This window comes from Helicoverpa armigera, chromosome 4, assembly GCF_030705265.1.
Source record: "Helicoverpa armigera isolate CAAS_96S chromosome 4, ASM3070526v1, whole genome shotgun sequence".
Classification (NCBI taxonomy): Eukaryota; Metazoa; Arthropoda; class Insecta; order Lepidoptera; family Noctuidae; genus Helicoverpa; species Helicoverpa armigera.
The window spans coordinates 11,539,888-11,557,525 of NC_087123.1; the positions used below are offsets into that span (position 1 = coordinate 11,539,888).

Sequence of the window (17,638 nt, forward strand, 5' to 3'; positions counted from 1 at the left end):
CAGTCGTATCCAGTTTTCTAGTATCCACGTCCACCCGTGGTGGTTTCCGAGGGTGGCACGTGGCCATCGGTCAGTATTCGCCCCGCGGCCGGCCGGCACACTATGGCACACCACAACTGACCGCTACCAACATGACGGATGACATACCAGGTGACTGTGTTCTTATTTTGAAATGCATCGACGCCATCATTGTTTTGTTGGCGGGAATTTGGTATGTAGAACTCTTTGGTCTATTGTTCTTTTTTCAAAAATTGTGTTTTGTTTTTGCTTTTAAATTATGCAAGTTAGTGTTTGCTAACGATCGTGCTTGTCCCAGGGCATAAACATAATGGCTAACTTTACCTAACTAGTTGAAAATTATTCAAATTACCATTTGTATTCCTGGTTAAATATGCAAATTGTAAGTAATTGCACTTCTTTACGTAACTTGTATTTTTCCATGTTACTTGGACATGCTAAATTGATTTTTGGACATGCTAAATTGATTTGGCTCTGGTCTTTCAGAATAGCCTATTGCTTATCTATGTGTATTTTAAGTATGTACCTGGTCCAACTTAATACATCATCAGAAATAATAATAGCGATATGCATGTAAGTTTCATTCAATCCTCAAGAGATCACACACCATTATTTTCTTTTTATTTCTTTCATATTTTTGGTTCATTGTCATTCTGTTGCAACAAGATAAAATCAGTGTAAATAGGTACAATGAAACTTTCAAAGCTCTGATTTTCAGTTCATTTTATTCAAAAGCATTAAGTAGTTCACACTTAGCACCTTAATTCTCAGATCAATCACAGCTATTCTTAAACCACAACAAACCCAAATTGCTTCAATTCTTTCGCGTTCACTCATTTCTTTTCAAAAGTTGTTGCCCTTTCGCCTACTTTGTAACAAAAGCCACTATTAAAATGTCATCTAAGAATTCCTTATAGGGGTTCAAGGTTCAACCCCAATTTCGAAATACCCTGACGTGCCTTGGCATATAATTACGAAATATTTTTCATTCGTCAAACATGTTATATTTCACTACATATGTATGGCAATTTTATTATATCGATTGGGTTTTACTGGGTCACAGGTTAAACTGTGGGGACATTTGTATCTAATTTATTCAAGGAATATTTGGGTCAGTGGTAAAATCTTTATGTCACGTAAATTACTCAGTTATGGATACCCAAACGAATATTCAAATTCGGCCTTAATTGATTGATAGACGCATGTTAGTTAGGTAAACACAAACGCGCCAAACTTTTGTCAAGTAACTTTCTTTACCTCAAAATAATATCAATTTCTGTATATCTCATAAAGGTAAAACTGTTGCACTACCCGAGGAATTAATGTTTTTAGGGCGTATTTTTTTCATTCTATTTGCAAATTCATGTTCAAGTTTTACCAAGCTGTCATTGATTTCAAACTGTCATATTTTTTTATTGGTAATAGGTTCGCGTTTGCCCTCTAATTTAATCATCTGATGGTAAGCGACGATGTGGTCGAAGATGGAACACGCTTGAACAGAATAAATTTAACCATTCGCTCTAGACTCCCAAATGCACGAACCTCCAAGTCACCAAAGTCCTGAAGTTACAAGCACTAAAATATTTTTCCTTCCTCTAAGCAAATAAATAGCTCCATAAAAACCTGTAACATTTTTCCATTTTTCCGCTGCCATGTAAAGTAATGCAGTGACGTTGACACGGCGTGCATTCTACGTGCTAATAATTACCATAAAATAATAAAAATGCTATCTGACGTCACGCTATGGTTGTATGGAGTACGCATAACTGGTGCACTGGACTTTGCTAAATAGGTACCTATATATATACGTAGGTACTACATTTCCTAGATAATATATTTGCATGTCACTTAGTTACGCGGGCCTTGTTGTCTATTGTTAAGGCAGTTTCTATAAATAGTTTGTACAAAGTTGATAGTAATGCGAAAGTAATTATGTTTGTTTACCAACTTTTTGTAACGCACTCATTAGTACATTGAGCTTTTTGACTGTCTCGAAATAATATCTAATTACCTACGCATGTTAAAAATTAAAGTGTAAGGTTCTCTTCATAAGACTAGCAATGGAAAATGATGATAACTCTGAAAAATGAAAACGTCTGTATATTATTCAAAAAAATCTTATTTTCTTTTTTCATAAGGTTGCGAAGCTATAGCTATTTTAACTCTTCTGAAGTATAAATAGGCGTCAGGCAATTTCCAAGGCTCACGAAATTCTAGATCTGATAAGCGTAATTACTCCTGCTAGTCTGTCAGCCTAAGTGTTTTGTTAGAAGGCCGAAATTTACATAAATATCGCCTGTTATAATGTAAGGAATTATTAATGATTGTGTTAGTCACAATCGCTGAACCAACAAAATTTTCAGTAGGTACATAATATTTCTTATTGCTAAAAGATCAAGCTCCTGAAAATGTCATCCTACACTCACAATGGTAAACTTTAAGCTTTTTCCACATTGCCAAATTGGATTCTGTTACGATAAATTCATCAGGTATTTAGCACCACAAAATGTATATACGCATTATATATGTCAGCTTTTATCTAGATTCGCAACGTAGTCCTCTTGAAAAAATTAACTGTGGGGGCCTTTCTTGGGATAAGATAGCTCTTCGAGAGTACAGTCATTGCTCTGTGCTCGATATGATTTAAGACCGATACTTTTGCTTTAAAAAAAAAATTGAATTAACACGTCATGCAAATTCAACACCCGTCGATATCAACACAGCAACTACGTCACAAAAGAACAATAGACGTAATCTTCTACAATCAAATCTAGAAGCCCAAGGACACACGTCGGAAATTACGTGACCCACTCTTAATGCGACTTTTACTTTTTTTTATACTTTCCATAGCTTACTGAAGCACTATATCATTTGAGTTCTGTGACGTCATTCGTCATGATTAATGTATGGAGGTTCTAATAATACAGACGCGATTTTTTTTTGTTAAATATCAAGTAGGTGCTGTAAATTATTTTTTTGGTAATTAATTCCATGAATTAGTTATATAAGTTATTATTTCCAGACATTTTAATATTTAAAGCACAGTAACTTATACTAACTAGGTACATCAATAATAACAAAATTTTCATTAATTTCCTATTTACAAACAAACGGGTTTAATTTGATAATGTCAACTAACTTAAACCAAACATGTAACAAGCAAACATGTGATATAAAATAATATTTGTTTTGAAAATAATAACTTCGAATCAAACTATGTGGGTGCCCACGTGTTCGGTTTATGTACATTAAAATATACTAAGAATAGTATCTATGTACTACTGGATATTATGATATCATTTATTCTAATCGACAGTCAATCGCACTTAGCCTACGAGCACACTAAAAACTTTTAGTTGGCCGATAGTTTCTTTAGATGAATGGCACATTAAAGAGATTAGTGCCCATTTTCACCAACATATACCTATATTTAGGGATTTCCTAAGAGCATTTAGGGAACACTTAATACGAATTTCGTTTTCACCAACGTTTAAGTGTCCCTTATACTTTTAAGTATTGGGGAGCCCTTATTCTAAGTGACCCTTAGTTAGGGAAACGTTAAGATATTATTGGTGAAAAACGGGGATAGGTATTTAGCCGATATCAGGCCGACTGACAACTTTGAGTGGAATCAAGAGATTCTTAAAAAAAAATTACTATCAGCGGGTCAACTATCGGCCAACAATTAAGTCTGCAGTTTGCTGGTAATCGTTGAACTTTGACCTATATTACAAACATAATCCTCTTTCAAGGCTTAAAGAGCAATCAAAGTCCTATTTTATGTTAGGTAACATTAAACTATCGCCTTGAAAAGCCTTAACGAGCGTAAAAACTATGGATGTTGTGTAAAAATATGAAGTCAGATGTTAGGAATACAGTCAATGTATGTGAATAAATGACACCATTTTAAAAAAGAAAGTCATCAGGTACTTTATTTTAAAATGCAAAGCTTGAAAAACTCAGACATTATATGTATATAAGGATCTATTATTTCTTAACTACATACTTAGAAAGTTTTATAAATCTTACTAGTTATAAGTTTAGAATTATTATCAACGTGTTATAGGACATTATGCTTTTTGCAATCATCCGGTCATGACGTCTGAGGCCCAGGTGTATTATCACACAATTACTGGTATAAAAATAGTAACATAATCACTCATATTTTCTGCGTGAGGATAAATATACACCTATATCAAGAATACCATACATGATTGGTATAATTTACCTGAGTAGGTTTTAAGAATTCAAAATATTATATGTCCAAGACGTGTTTCCAAAATATCTACCAATAAACTAGATAAGGTATGCAGACAAGTACTTACTAAGAACGACCCAAGAAAAATATGACCTACTACGAACTACTACGACCTTTACTACTAGTTCGTAGCCGTTTGCTACGAGAAACGTAGCAGTATATAATGTAGCATGTAGGTCAACAAAATCGTAGCATTATTTATGACTCTCTAGATTTCTCTCATTTACCCCTACAGTATACATGGACACTAGACTGAAGAATCATATTTGCAAGTAAACTCTATTTTACTTAACAAAGTGGTACTTTATCAGAGTCTAACAGCCAGTTTCTTCATCAAAAGTTAAAGCCAAAGTAAAAGTCAAAGTAATGTCTAAAGTTAAGGTAACGGTCAAATTCAATTTTTCTATTAGTTTTGCTGTCACTTTAGCCTTGAAAAAACGAATTTGACCGTTACTTTTACTTTAGACATTACTTTAACTTTAACTTTTGATGAAGAAACTGGCCGTAAATCATACGTTAACTGTACCTATGCAAATCAATTCAAATCATTTCTAAGAAGTAATCAATATTTGCCCTTATTTCCTCAGAAACGGGTGCGGTGTTCACGTTCGGCAAGTCCCACTTCGCCGACAACGAGCCGAGCCACTTCTTCATCAAGAACGATCCCATCGTCGCCATCTCCTGTGGTGATGAGCACAGCGCTGTTATATGCCGTAAGTATTTTGTTTTACGAGTTTCATCATCTGGACTGTTTCTCTGAAATACTAAGAAGTTAGCCAATTATCATCGACCTGCCCTTTTACTATTTGTGTCTAAACACACTATGCCGAACGTACGCGACCGAAGTTCCGCGGCTGATTTTACGTTCCAACGTAATCGCCTGATATGACACACCATAAGTGCCGAATTTACGCGGCAGAAGTTCAGTTGCGCAATTTTGTGTGTATGAACTTCGGTCGCGCATAATGTGTTTTCTTTAGAATACGTTGCCGCCGAATTTCCGCTGAACTTACGCCCGACTGAAGTTCGGCTGTACGCTATAACGCAACGTAATTTCGGCATAATGTGTCGCCAGTAATTCAAATAGCTTTGCAGGCGTAATCATGCCGAACTTCCGTCGCATATTCTTGGCATAGTGTGTTTAGACACTTTGGTTTGAGATCGGCGCAACATGTCTTCCTTTTCCATGCTTCTCTGTCTGATGTGATCTAAGAATTGCCTGTAAATTATAGATGTATGTATTTTAGTACCCTAGATTAGGAAAGAACCGTCTGAATCGCACAAGCATTCTTTCTTTGGCCCCTGGTAGGAACTACCTACTAGACGGATTGACGATTATTACTATTGACAGTAGTAGCCCGTGCAACAACTGGCCTAAAATGGTTTGGATGTCATTATTTAACTGCGAAGCCATAAGCTATCACCTTTGACTCAAGTGCTCGTTGACATTGCGTGTTCAGATCCTATAAGTATGAGTAGTCCTCAATCTTATTGCCCCATCGCCCAGCGTATTGAGTTATTATCAATGGCTATTATCAGGTCGACAGTTCAACATGCCAATGTCAAGACGTCGATATAAGGAGTGAGGGTAATATATGGCCTCACTTCTGACTTGTTGCCTTACGAACAACATTATATAAAAATTATTATATAGATAGGCAGAGACAAAACACCTCACCCTATATGCCTAAATATCTCGCAAAATAAAGGATCTATGCTGAAAGAATCTATAGATAGGTACATAGCAGACTTTCTGGGGTTGTTAGGTAGCATGTAGTCCAACATTAACGCTAGCTGATGCTGTACAGCAATGATTTCATAAAATGCTTTACTAAATTACTAAATATATTTTCTAGAGAATGGACGTGTCTTCGTGTTCGGAGGCAACGCGTGGGGCCAGTTAGGCCTGGGCCATAAGGATGAAGTCACGCGGCCCAGCTGTGTGAAATGGCTCAAACCGCATAGAGCAATGTTTGTGGCCTGCGGGAGAGCACACACTGTTTTTGTTACAGGTAAACCTTTTCACGTTCCTTGATAAAAATGATGACTCATCAAAATTTGAGCAGTTTTTTTTGAAGATTCATTAGAGACCATATCATTGTTTAAATGAGTACTTGTTGTTCTTCTGTGTTCCATTTACTAGTATTTTTTAACACTACAATTGTGTTACAACTAGGGCTGCCATCTCGAATTTCGCCAAACCCGGACAAAGATTTTAAAAAACCCGGACATTTGACGTAAATTGCATTTTTTCCCCGGACGGGTACTCTTACACCGAATGAAGTTAGTGTTTTGTATCATAATGCCGATAAATACGTAAATACAGTAAGGTGCTTTCTTACATGAAAAGTGTCCGGGTTTTCCCCGGACGCTTCTTGAAAACCCACCCGGACGTCCCCCGGACGGGGTCAAAACGAGGACAAATCTGGGGAAACCCGGACGGATGGCAGCCCTAGTTACAACTAACTATTTTTGTCTTCCTTCTGTTGTCAAATATGTGTAGATAGAGATTATAATGTTCTTATATCGGACTTCCCATCAGATACAAACGCGATCTACACGGTGGGCTGCAACGATGAGGGGCAGCTGGGCACAGGAGACATGGAGCATCACATGGTGCCACAGTTCGTGGAGTTCGATGGAGACACGGGGCCTATTAGACAGGTGTCTGCTGGGAGCAATCACACTGCTATACTTACTGGTGAGCAGATTATGTAGCTAGTCTTATTTACCCTCAGCAGGTGTAGCTAGGCCCTCACTATCTGTTGGGCGAACACACAGCACTCTTTGAGCATTATTTTGTAAATAATCAGGACCTTAAAAGGCTCTTGCTTTCAAATACCAAAACAATACCTGAGATTCCTCAGAATAATGCAATGCTTTCAGAGCTAGTGAGAAATGAAACAATCTTTTGTAGCAAGATGTCTTACTTCAACTCTTTAACTTGTTGAGTGGTTAACAAGTGGAAGGAAGGTATCTTGGCACAAAAGTTTGTCTCCATACTGTTTCAGGAACTTGAAATGTTAATCAGTCAAACTTTCTAAATACCTACTTGAAAAGACATAAAAAATCCTTATGTACCGTGTTCTCGTCACTCGTCACTCACGTCTTTTGTTTGCCATCAGATGAAGGGCGAGTATTCGTGTGCGGCTCCAACACTGAAGGTCAGCTGGGGCTGGGAGAGGACACCAGGTCGTGCGTCAAGTTCACCGAGCTCAAGTTCATGGAGAAGATCGCCTTCGTCGAGTGTGGATACTACCATACTGTGTTTATTACTGGTTGGTTCATTTGGAGTACTGGGTTGTGTGTGGAAATGTTGTGTTCAAAATTAGAATAGGCTTTTGTTATCTCAAGAGTTCCAGAATTAGAAGTAGAAACAAAAGTACCAGAACAAATTATTTTCAAATCACAACTTTCTCAATTTTTTTCGATTACCACAAAACCAAGTAGGTACCCAATATCAAGTAGATACTTCATTATTTACGAGGGAGTAATAATTAATTTTGCTGTAATCGTAGCTATTTACTACGACGCTAGTACGAAAACGAAAGTAAATATCTATTATATATTTAACAGCAATATTTAATCAAAATAAGTGTATTAGCATGTTCCGTTCAATAAACTTTACTATAGGTATCCTATAATATTTATTTCATATTTTCATGAATAACTTATGTTTACTATGTCATTATATTAAACGCTGGGGAAATTGAACCGTTTAAAAAATAATAGCCAGTCACCAAATTGGCTAGAATTGACAATACTTGTAGATACCTTAATAGGTAATTAACAATGTATGAAATAGATAAGAAATGCTGTATTATTTCCGTCAGTATCCCTTGACTAAAAACTAAGAAACAAAAGTAAACAATCTCTGTAGAACAATGTACCATTCTAAATTTTAATGTCCCAACAGCAAAAGGCGCAGTCTTCGTAACAGGAGATAATGAGAACCAAAAACTTGGAATACCCAACAAACCAACCACAGTCTATGTTCCCGAAGTTCTGCCTCTAAGCATTCCTATAAAGAGTGCCTGCTGCGGTGCCGCCCATACATTCCTTCTATCCATGGATGAAAGCAAGATCCTAGCCTTCGGGTCCAATGAGAAAGGGCAACTGGGTCTTCCGAAAGAGGTTGAACATGTAAAAGAACCAACTGAAATTGATATGGAGAAGATGTTTGATGGATTTCAATTGAAGCTGGTGGCTTGTGGAGCTATGCATACGGCATTTGTTACAGGTGTGTATATTGTTTTGGAGAATTTCTAGTAAAAAACCATATAGCTTATTATTCTGAAAAAAAACGAAGATTAATGACACTGTACCTACAAATGCAGGTACCTACGTTCGTTAGTCATGTCGTGATAAAATAAAACAGCGGGTGACTAATTACACCTCTGCTATACAGCACATAAATTGCACAAGCTACAAAACTTGTGTGTCACAGTGTGTAACATTAATTTAATAAGTTTTCATTTAGTGAATATTAAGGAAACGACACACAATTCATTTTGTTGAAAGCTCTATTCCTGTTTACTGAAAGCATTTATTGACACACATTCGATATCTAATGTAATTGGCTCATTTTCATTGTCACGTCAACATAAATAGTGAGTAAATTGCCCTCGTCGGGGCGGTATGATCAGTATTCGATTACCATTTGTCGTCGCTGGTCGTATTAAACTCGGCTTCACGTTGCAGACAACGGATTGCTTTACGCTTGCGGTGAGTCCCGACACAATAAACTCTGTTTGGAGGAAATCGACGATGCCGACAACGCGAACGAAGCGGTGCCCAATCAATACACACCTAAGCGGGTCACCGCTATGAATGGGCACATCGTCGACAACGTGGCCTGCGGGGGGTGCCACACGCTACTAAGTGCCACCAAGGGCTCCAACGCGGACTTCACCAACAACGACTTCAGCGTAGTGCACGAGGACACTCGGCAGATCTCCCTCACCGAACTCCCGCCACTGCAGAAAGTGCCAGTCATGAACAAATCAGAAGAACAAGCGCATGTTATCGAGGACATCACGAACTCTAACGTTGACGTGCACAACACCGATAACCTGAATGGAAATGTGAACGAAGAGTCCGGATCGATAGATTCATTAGAAGCCAACGTCAGCGGCTCCCATATTGTAAACATAAACGACCTTGAGAACGAAAACGGAAGCACGCATGACGCGCCCGATATAAACACAGACACGATTGATCCACCGCCCTCTAATGGAGAAACAAAAGTTGTGGAGGTCATCGAGACCATGGATACAATGGCCGACAAGGCTGAAAGTAAAGTTGAAGAAATTGTTACGACTGTTACAGATAAAGTGAATGAGAAAGTAGAAGTGGTTGAGGAGTTCGTTAAAAAGGCCGCGGTGATTTCTCCTGTAATACATGACGAAGCGAAGAAAGTTTTGGATATACCGGACAAAATGACGGAGGTGGCAAATTCGCCTCCACCGAAGACGCCGATATTACCAGAGCTGCTGCATATTCCGGACTTGAGTCATATAAGTCCGGTGCTTAGTAAACATAGTGATGATGGACAGAAAAGTGAAGGAGGGCAATCTGAGAATGAGACTATACCGTGTGGATCAGACAAGTCTAGTCCGCAGACAGGTAAAACAAAGACGCAAGCTGTGATGCCTATCGTGAGGAGTGAAGATCATATAGATGTTCCTGAGGATGCAGAGCATAACGAGGAGAGTGACGTTGTAGTACACAAAACTCCGGAAAAGGGACGATTTGCGCGAATGTTCCAAACTATCAGAGATAAAGAAAATTCTTGCATGGGGAAGGGGAAGGTTATCGAGGAGAAAGTTGTTGGTATGTACTTTTCTATGAATATACAAAGGTACCTACACATATAGTACAGTTTGCAGTGTATCCCATCAATGCGGGCGTAGAAGTAATTAATGTTGTTAGGTAGGGTTTATCAACCGAATATCCAAACGTGGTAATCGACCCACTGACCAAATGACTTCTTTATCCGCTATTTTTTTCTCAATTAATAATCGAACCGAAATTAAATGCACAATATAATGTCTAACTTGCCATGTTAGTTAACACTCATTGATTGTAAACGTAAATATAACTTTTAAAGAATAACTTTTCAAATATTTTAATAATGGCCTACAAAACCTATGCGAACATTACAAAACAATTAAAAACTAATTTAATATTTTTCAGAAAACGTCCACAAAGGCATCGACACGGCTGAGGACAGCATCCACAAGGTGGAGGAGACAGTCGAAACGGAGATCAGAAATCAGACCAACTCCAGAACGTGCACGATATTATAAATGTTTCGTCTTCTATGTCTAGCTTAACATTAAACATTTCTATTATTGCTAGCTTATTATTTCATTCTTTTCTATCCATCATTGGCAAGGGGCATTATAGTACACCTAATTAAGTAAGGAATTGTCAGATTTCTCAAGCGATGGAATGACGTGACATGACGTCACAAATTGGAAGACAAGCTGGTAGTCATCAAACCCGAGGCCTCCCTTCATGAACCGAAGATAAAAGGTGAACAAAAAAAACATTTGTTCAGTAAAAAACTTGGGAGTTACGCAAATAGCGTTTGGAAATTACGATACAAATGATCACGGCTGAGAATCATGTAACAACGCGCTTTGTGACAAAGTGCCTTTCGATTTGCATTAAGTAACTCCTAAACAAAATAGGTAATTTCCACAGAATGCGAGTGAACCCGCCGTAAACAACTAGTCTTCATAAACGCAACAAAGTTTACCTTCTACTAAAAGTCCCTGATGTTATGAAAGTACCGTCGATGAGAAATCACGATAACATAGATAGGTATTTTCCAATCGACATGTTTGCTTTGGATATCATGAAAACTACAAACCACACTGTAATGTTTATTTTATATGCTTTACAGATAATAGGATGCCTACACTGAAACAAACACATTAATTATAGAAAATCATTTATTACAAAATAGCCTACATTAACATATTTAACTTTGTACACTACTAAAATAATAATTTAACATGTCTCAGATTGGGAAAAGTTACTTAAAGAAAATTTACAAGTAGGTACAAGAAAATAATATTGTACAAGTAAACTACGTTTGCCTATACACTTCAGTGTAGTGTCACGTAGAAACTGAATCGTAGGTCAGCTAGGCAGTCGTTCCATTTAAACACTAGTACATACCTACTCAGTTGCTTTCGATCACACTGAAAAACAACCCCAACATAGTCGAGACAAGGCTACACAGTTACAAAAATAAACTAAACAGTAAACAAAGCCTTTGTTTGATTATGTCGATAATAATGCATCTTGATAGTATGTGCTCGCGAAGTTTCTTGCCCACCTCGCACACCGGTTTGGCTTTGCAATTTCTCATCCAAACAGCTGGAAGTTAAAACAAAAGAAAAAGTTTTTTACAATGTGAACCTCCCCTCTAAGCTTCAAAACGGACATACCAATTTGACAGCGACCTAAATTGATAGTAATTAAACCAAGGTTCTCCAACAATATGAACGCCAATCTTTCTTGAAACTTTACTTGGAAAAAAACGGTATATGGCTTTCTATTGACGGTTAGCTTGACCAATTTTGTAAAACACTATGAAACTTACCGATTCTGTGCTTAGCGCGTATGTTGCAAACGACTCCGCATACATCATCGACATGTTCACAGGTCTCTCCAATCAGTAGTAGCACCTATGAATAAATGAGTTAATTCGTTTAGGAATAGGTATCTACATTACCTTTTACATTATCGTCAATTATTAACTACGTGGAAAAAGTTCTAAATATACCTAAGTATGTAGGTACTCCACCCATTTACTCCTTTATAAACGCCCCATATGTAGGTACTCCCCTTATTTACTTTAACATTACATTACATTCCATTATACAGGCGGACTTTATGATACAAGCATTATCTCCAGTCAACCTTAGGGCGATGCACAGATAACATGGTAGGTGCATTAATTACAAAAGACATTAATAATACAACTAACGAATTACAAAATTGAGTAGGTACCTACTAATTAGATGTACATAAATATTATTACACTTCCCTTAAGGACTATTGTTTTGTACTCCTTTATATACTCCCCTACATACAACCCTCATACCTAACCTAACCTAACTTATGAAATCCCCTTACGTAGTTAATTATGTAGGTACTCCATTGTATACGCCCTATTCTATTAAAAATCCTTGTCGCTCACTAGATACTTACAGTGTCTAACCAGATAGCATCCACATGGGCAGCCTTCTCCCCATCCAGTATGATCAGCCACCGGCCACCGGACTGATTCGCAGGGTCCTCCCACTGAGGCTGGATGCCCTTCTTAAACACCAAGTACTCTTGTCCTAGATTCAGCTCTGAAGGTACTTTCATGTGGTGGTATAGACTGGAACAAATAGATATTATCATCAGCTCTTTAACCCTGCTGCCATCGCTGGTCACAGAGAGAGACCTATAAAAGGTTGTTAAGTAGGTTAAGTAAAACCTTAGCGTTAATCGTCACACTGGCTCAAGGCAGATTGACAAAATCTCTTGAAACCCAGGTTTTCTTAAGATGTATTTCTTTTATCGTTAGTTAATGGTGTCCAAGCAGTGATAAGGCGTTATTGTCCTTGTATTCAAGATATTTAATCCATGATAGCACGTAGAAAATTGCGAACTAAATACATTATATGCAGGCACCTACTTAATTGCCTATTTACTTTATTCAAACTCTCACTCTTGTGTGTAATAGAAAAAGGCTTACCACCAATAGTCTTCCACGGTGTCAAATGTTGCCAGTTTTACCAAATTATCTGCCCAATTCTTCTTTTGATTTGTGAATAGCCAAAAACTCCACTTGCTTCCTAGCGGATGCTTAACGTTGTCTAAAGTCTTCATTTTGGCAATATTTTTCTGTCTGTAAAAGCATCAGTGCAATTCCACAAAAGACTTCGTGAAACAAATTGTTCTAATGATAATTATTGGCCTGATAAAAAAATCTTTACAATAATATACCTACAACCTCCTCCTAAGTCTAACAAATGCTGTGCTGAAAGCCGGTTCAGTGAAACGTGAGATGATCGCGCATTAACATACACAGGTACACATATAGTTAGTAACTGTGAAACTCTTTTTATTGAAGTCAGCCAATCTTATATATAAAAATGAATTGCTGTTCGTTAGTCTCACTAAAACTCGAGAATGGCTGGACCGATTTGGCTTATTTTGGTTTTAAAATGTTTGTAGAGGTCCAGGGAAGGTTTAAACGATACGAAGTTCGCGGGATCAGCTAGTAAAAGATAAATAAATCAAGAACAATTTAACACCTTACACATACTTCTCAACTGTCTCACAGTTAGATAATTTAAATAATAGCGGTTGACTATTTCATTTCAGTAACGTATCAAAACAAAAAAGAAACAAAAAGCACTTACCCTAATATTCACGATAATCTAAGCACGTCCGTGTCGCTTCACCAACGGTTAATAAAGGAATATTCAAACAAACACAATATTTATAACGCAACAAACGTGCATTCAGTGCTTATTTTATGAATCACGATTTATTGGAAGTCCCGCTAAAGCTACCCACGGTGTTGCTAGAATATTAAAAAAATACTTTGTGGTAGTTTTTTTTTGGGATAAGGACATAATAAACATATAATTAGATTAAGTATCTATGTACAAAATGTGTTTATGTCAGACAGATTTTTCTTAAATGTGTACAACCATAATTTAACAATCTTTCATGGTATTTTTGGATAATAAGATTTGTAAGGAAACTGTGTAAAGATTTCAATACAGTAACGTGACCTCTGCTCTGCTTTATTTATGAACAAGAGGGTATTTCCCGAAAAATGCGTTTTCTATTCAAATAATAAAGGTACTTCAGTCGCTTATACATTAGAGCGCTTTCACACTAGCAGATTGTCTAGCTTCTACATTCGATTTTATTAACGTTCGACAAAATATCCGTCACACGTGCACGCTCGTTTTTAGAAGTCTTAGAGCAGGTCGACGGTGGCAGAGGTAACTGCAGCCGTCGACGCGCGCCGGCGGCAACCGTCGACATTTCAACTTCGAAAATCAGTGGCAGCCGTCGTCTGCTATTAGTATAGGAGTCAGTTGTAAAATGGATTTATGACTATGTATTATGATGTTATTCTTTGAATGCTACATTGATCTAGTGGTAAGGTGGCGTCAAAACCGGAAGAGGAAAAATGAAACACGAATTCAATTTTTATACAAATTGGTATTTAATGTTTCATGGTATACTTTTGCATCGTTGAAATGCTGTTACAATGACCGTCACAGACAGAACAGTGTTAAATCAAGCCAAGTGTTTTTGAATAACATACATAAAAAGTGCTAAATGTAAAAATATGTTACTTCCTTTATAATACTAATAATTTATATCCTGCAACCAACAAGCTAGCACATATCGACACAATTACATCTATAGATTACAACTAATGCACACTTTAGTACAAAAGTCAGACTTACAATTTAAAGTTTTCTAGCCACAGACGTAACATGCACGTTATATTAAGATAAATTATGTGAGACAACTCCTTAACTTCAACCTAAATATCATTCTCCTGATAGCTAATCAATGGTTAGAAAACACAACAACAACGTATGAGACAGCTTACTGTATTGCTAAAACATCTCTTCTTAATCATAATATTGTTTTAACCACTACTCCTTTTCTCGAATTCATAAAATCGAATTAACTGAAAAGGCGGACCACTGAGTGTAATATCGGATGACAAATCGATTAAACTTCGCAATCGAATAATCGATTTGTCAGTCGAGTACACTCGTCTATCATAAACAACATTCTGTAGACATTTTAACTAGCCACCCCATACCGCTGTCACATCAAATGCACGAACGTTAAGTAGCAACTAAACAGTGTAAAGATTCTTAGTTGCCGAACTATGTTTAACCATGGTGTCCCGATGGACTTGGAAGCCAATTTTCCCGTGGATGCCCAGTTGCTCTTTAATTTTTCTGCCTATTTCGATGTTGGCGTGCTGCTTCGAAGTGTCGGCTGTCCAAACGCCTGTAATTACAATGACAGGTTTTAAAATACAGATTTTTAACTTTAACGCGCCATACTGTCTATGGGAAAGTTCGGGACCTCTAAATTATTTGACGGGAACTGTAACTATGAAGTTAGAGAAACAACTAATAATATAAGAAGAATTTGTTATTGATTCCGAATCGATTGTAGACACTGAATATGAATAAAAACAATCACAAAATTGTTCCATTTTATTATTCTAACTAGTCAATGATCAGATAGTTAAGCTTAAAGAGAACAACACTTACCAATTTTGTCGATTTTCGCTCTAACGTTAACAACAGCACCACAAATTTCTTCAGAATGATCGAAATTTTCGCCGATTAGGAGGAGAACCTGTTGACAAACATATGGTACAATTAATTTCTTGCTACATATGTGTAGATGGAAAGTTACAATGCAGATTATAGGATATATAAAGTTTAGACAAGACACAATCTACCTTAGGCAAGGCAGAAGCTTTGTATTAAAATGCATAAAATCGTGATATGGTTGACTGTCACTGTAATTGGTATGTCACTGTAATTAAAGTGTGACATGAATATATTCATCAGCTAATTGATAAATTATGATATCTGTTCTACTTGAGGCATCAATAAGAATATTCCTATGCAAGGAAGGTTTTTGTCAAAATTATGTGTCAAAAGTACATTAGATATAATTTTAATTAAACAACTAAATGAGACATATTCAAAGTAGGTCATTTCAAGGTATCAAGCTGAAGCTCTTGAATGGAGACATATGCCAAGAAGGTCTTTCCATGATAGCGAGTTAAAGGCCTTGAAACATTCAGACCACAATACATACCACATCTAACCAAAAGCGATCCAGATCGGAGTTACGCTGCTTCTTTTCAAGACTGATGAGCCAGCGGCCGCCCATCTTGTTGGCATCATCTTCCCACATGGGACGGATGCCTTGCTTGAACACGGCATAGTCGTGGCCTTGGCGCAGCTCCGACGGTAGCTTGATGTGGTGGTACAATCTGGAAATAAGATAGGACAGATATTAGTGTAAAGAATAAATCTAATTGGGAAGCAGCTGGTTTGACAGGAAAGACATTGAACTTGCTACTCAAAATTGCAGGGAGTGGAAAAAGCTTTCTGTAAGCCATCAGTCTCATATAAGGATTACAAGATGTCTGTTGTATGTGTATGTCTTCCAACGGCAGTGCAATTGAATGCAACACCTTTTTTGAAAAATAAAAAAATATTTTTAACTTATGTAGGTAGTTACAGAATTTAATATTTTAGACATTTAGTTGATAAAGATAACAATATGCTTAGCAAGAAAACAATAATTTCTTTGTTAACATTAAAAGTCCTTGAAAACCTACCTAGTTAAAAGCTTTCGAAAGTTCATTTAATATGTAAAAAAAAAAAAAATATGTGTAAATACTCTATGAAAATGGTTTTAGTTAGCTACAGTACAAACAAAACAGTCATGATATTAATGAGATGTGTCATAATAAAACTAGTGTCAGCAAATAAAATGTTATCAATACAAACAAAATAAACATACATAATGTACTGCAAAAGCTTTTCTATGCAGATAATAGTACCTGTTTCATAGCAACTTACCTCCAGAAATCTTCAACCGTATCGAATGTAGTTAATTCAATTAGGTTCTCCTCCCAAGTCTTGTTCCTATCATTGTCGTAAAACCAAAGACTCCAGGTGTTCTGCAGAGGGTGCTTGATCAGGAACTCCGGCGGGACCTCAGCATTAGTAGTGCCTTTGGTCTCTGTCGTCGCAGACCCCTTGAACACACAAGTCATTATATTTTATACTTGAATCCTAACCTAAAAAATCACTTATCAGGAAACCTGATAGTTATGAAATATTATTATTTTCGAGTGTTAGAAAGCTATTATAACCAATACTTGGTTATATAAACTGGTAAAGTAGCGAAAAACACTACAAACGCGAAACAAATGCAACAGTGAAAGTTAGTGCAGCCACATCAGCATATTCCGTAAAAAGTAAAGGAAGTACGATATAATTAGTGCCTAATACAAGTAGACGATGCAATTTACATCACAAATAATTATAACTACCCACCTCTACTTCTTCAGTATTATTTCCAGCCATGTCACAACTCACAAGAATCTCACGATGCAATTTTTTTTACAAAAAAGAAAGACAGACGGATAAAATGTTGCAAGCCTAATTGACAGATTTTTTGTTTCCTTTTGTAAATTTTGACAGTGCTACTTTTATCAGCTGCCAGTTACATTTTGATACACCGTCATGCTGTTTTTTAAAAGATAAATAAGAACTT

At 36.9% G+C, this 17,638-nt stretch overlaps 3 protein-coding genes across 3 annotated transcripts; 1 reads left to right on the top strand and 2 right to left on the bottom strand.

The window, feature by feature from the left end:
- Nucleotides 1-74: 74 nt before the first annotated feature.
- On the top strand, nt 75-10,635 carry LOC110374566 (X-linked retinitis pigmentosa GTPase regulator). Its single transcript, XM_021332319.3, has 8 exons — nt 75-150; nt 4,864-4,989; nt 6,133-6,288; nt 6,819-6,977; nt 7,402-7,554; nt 8,193-8,516; nt 8,978-10,108; nt 10,472-10,635. Exons 1-8 carry the CDS (start codon nt 132-134, stop codon nt 10,582-10,584), a joined length of 2,181 nt encoding a protein of 726 aa, XP_021187994.3. The 5' UTR covers nt 75-131; the 3' UTR covers nt 10,585-10,635.
- A 643-nt stretch (nt 10,636-11,278) lies between these two features.
- On the bottom strand, nt 11,279-13,195 carry LOC110374549 (eukaryotic translation initiation factor 4E1). Its single transcript, XM_049846867.2, has 4 exons — nt 13,038-13,195; nt 12,503-12,677; nt 11,892-11,976; nt 11,279-11,665 (listed from the first exon to the last, which is right to left on the bottom strand). Exons 1-4 carry the CDS (start codon nt 13,169-13,171, stop codon nt 11,529-11,531), a joined length of 531 nt encoding a protein of 176 aa, XP_049702824.2. The 5' UTR covers nt 13,172-13,195; the 3' UTR covers nt 11,279-11,528.
- A 1,309-nt stretch (nt 13,196-14,504) lies between these two features.
- On the bottom strand, nt 14,505-17,578 carry LOC110374547 (eukaryotic translation initiation factor 4E). The gene is made up of 5 exons (XM_021332301.3): nt 17,419-17,578; nt 16,939-17,117; nt 16,166-16,343; nt 15,607-15,694; nt 14,505-15,337 (listed from the first exon to the last, which is right to left on the bottom strand). Exons 1-5 carry the CDS (start codon nt 17,446-17,448, stop codon nt 15,180-15,182), a joined length of 633 nt encoding a protein of 210 aa, XP_021187976.1. The 5' UTR covers nt 17,449-17,578; the 3' UTR covers nt 14,505-15,179.
- Between the last annotated feature and the right edge of the window lie 60 nt (nt 17,579-17,638).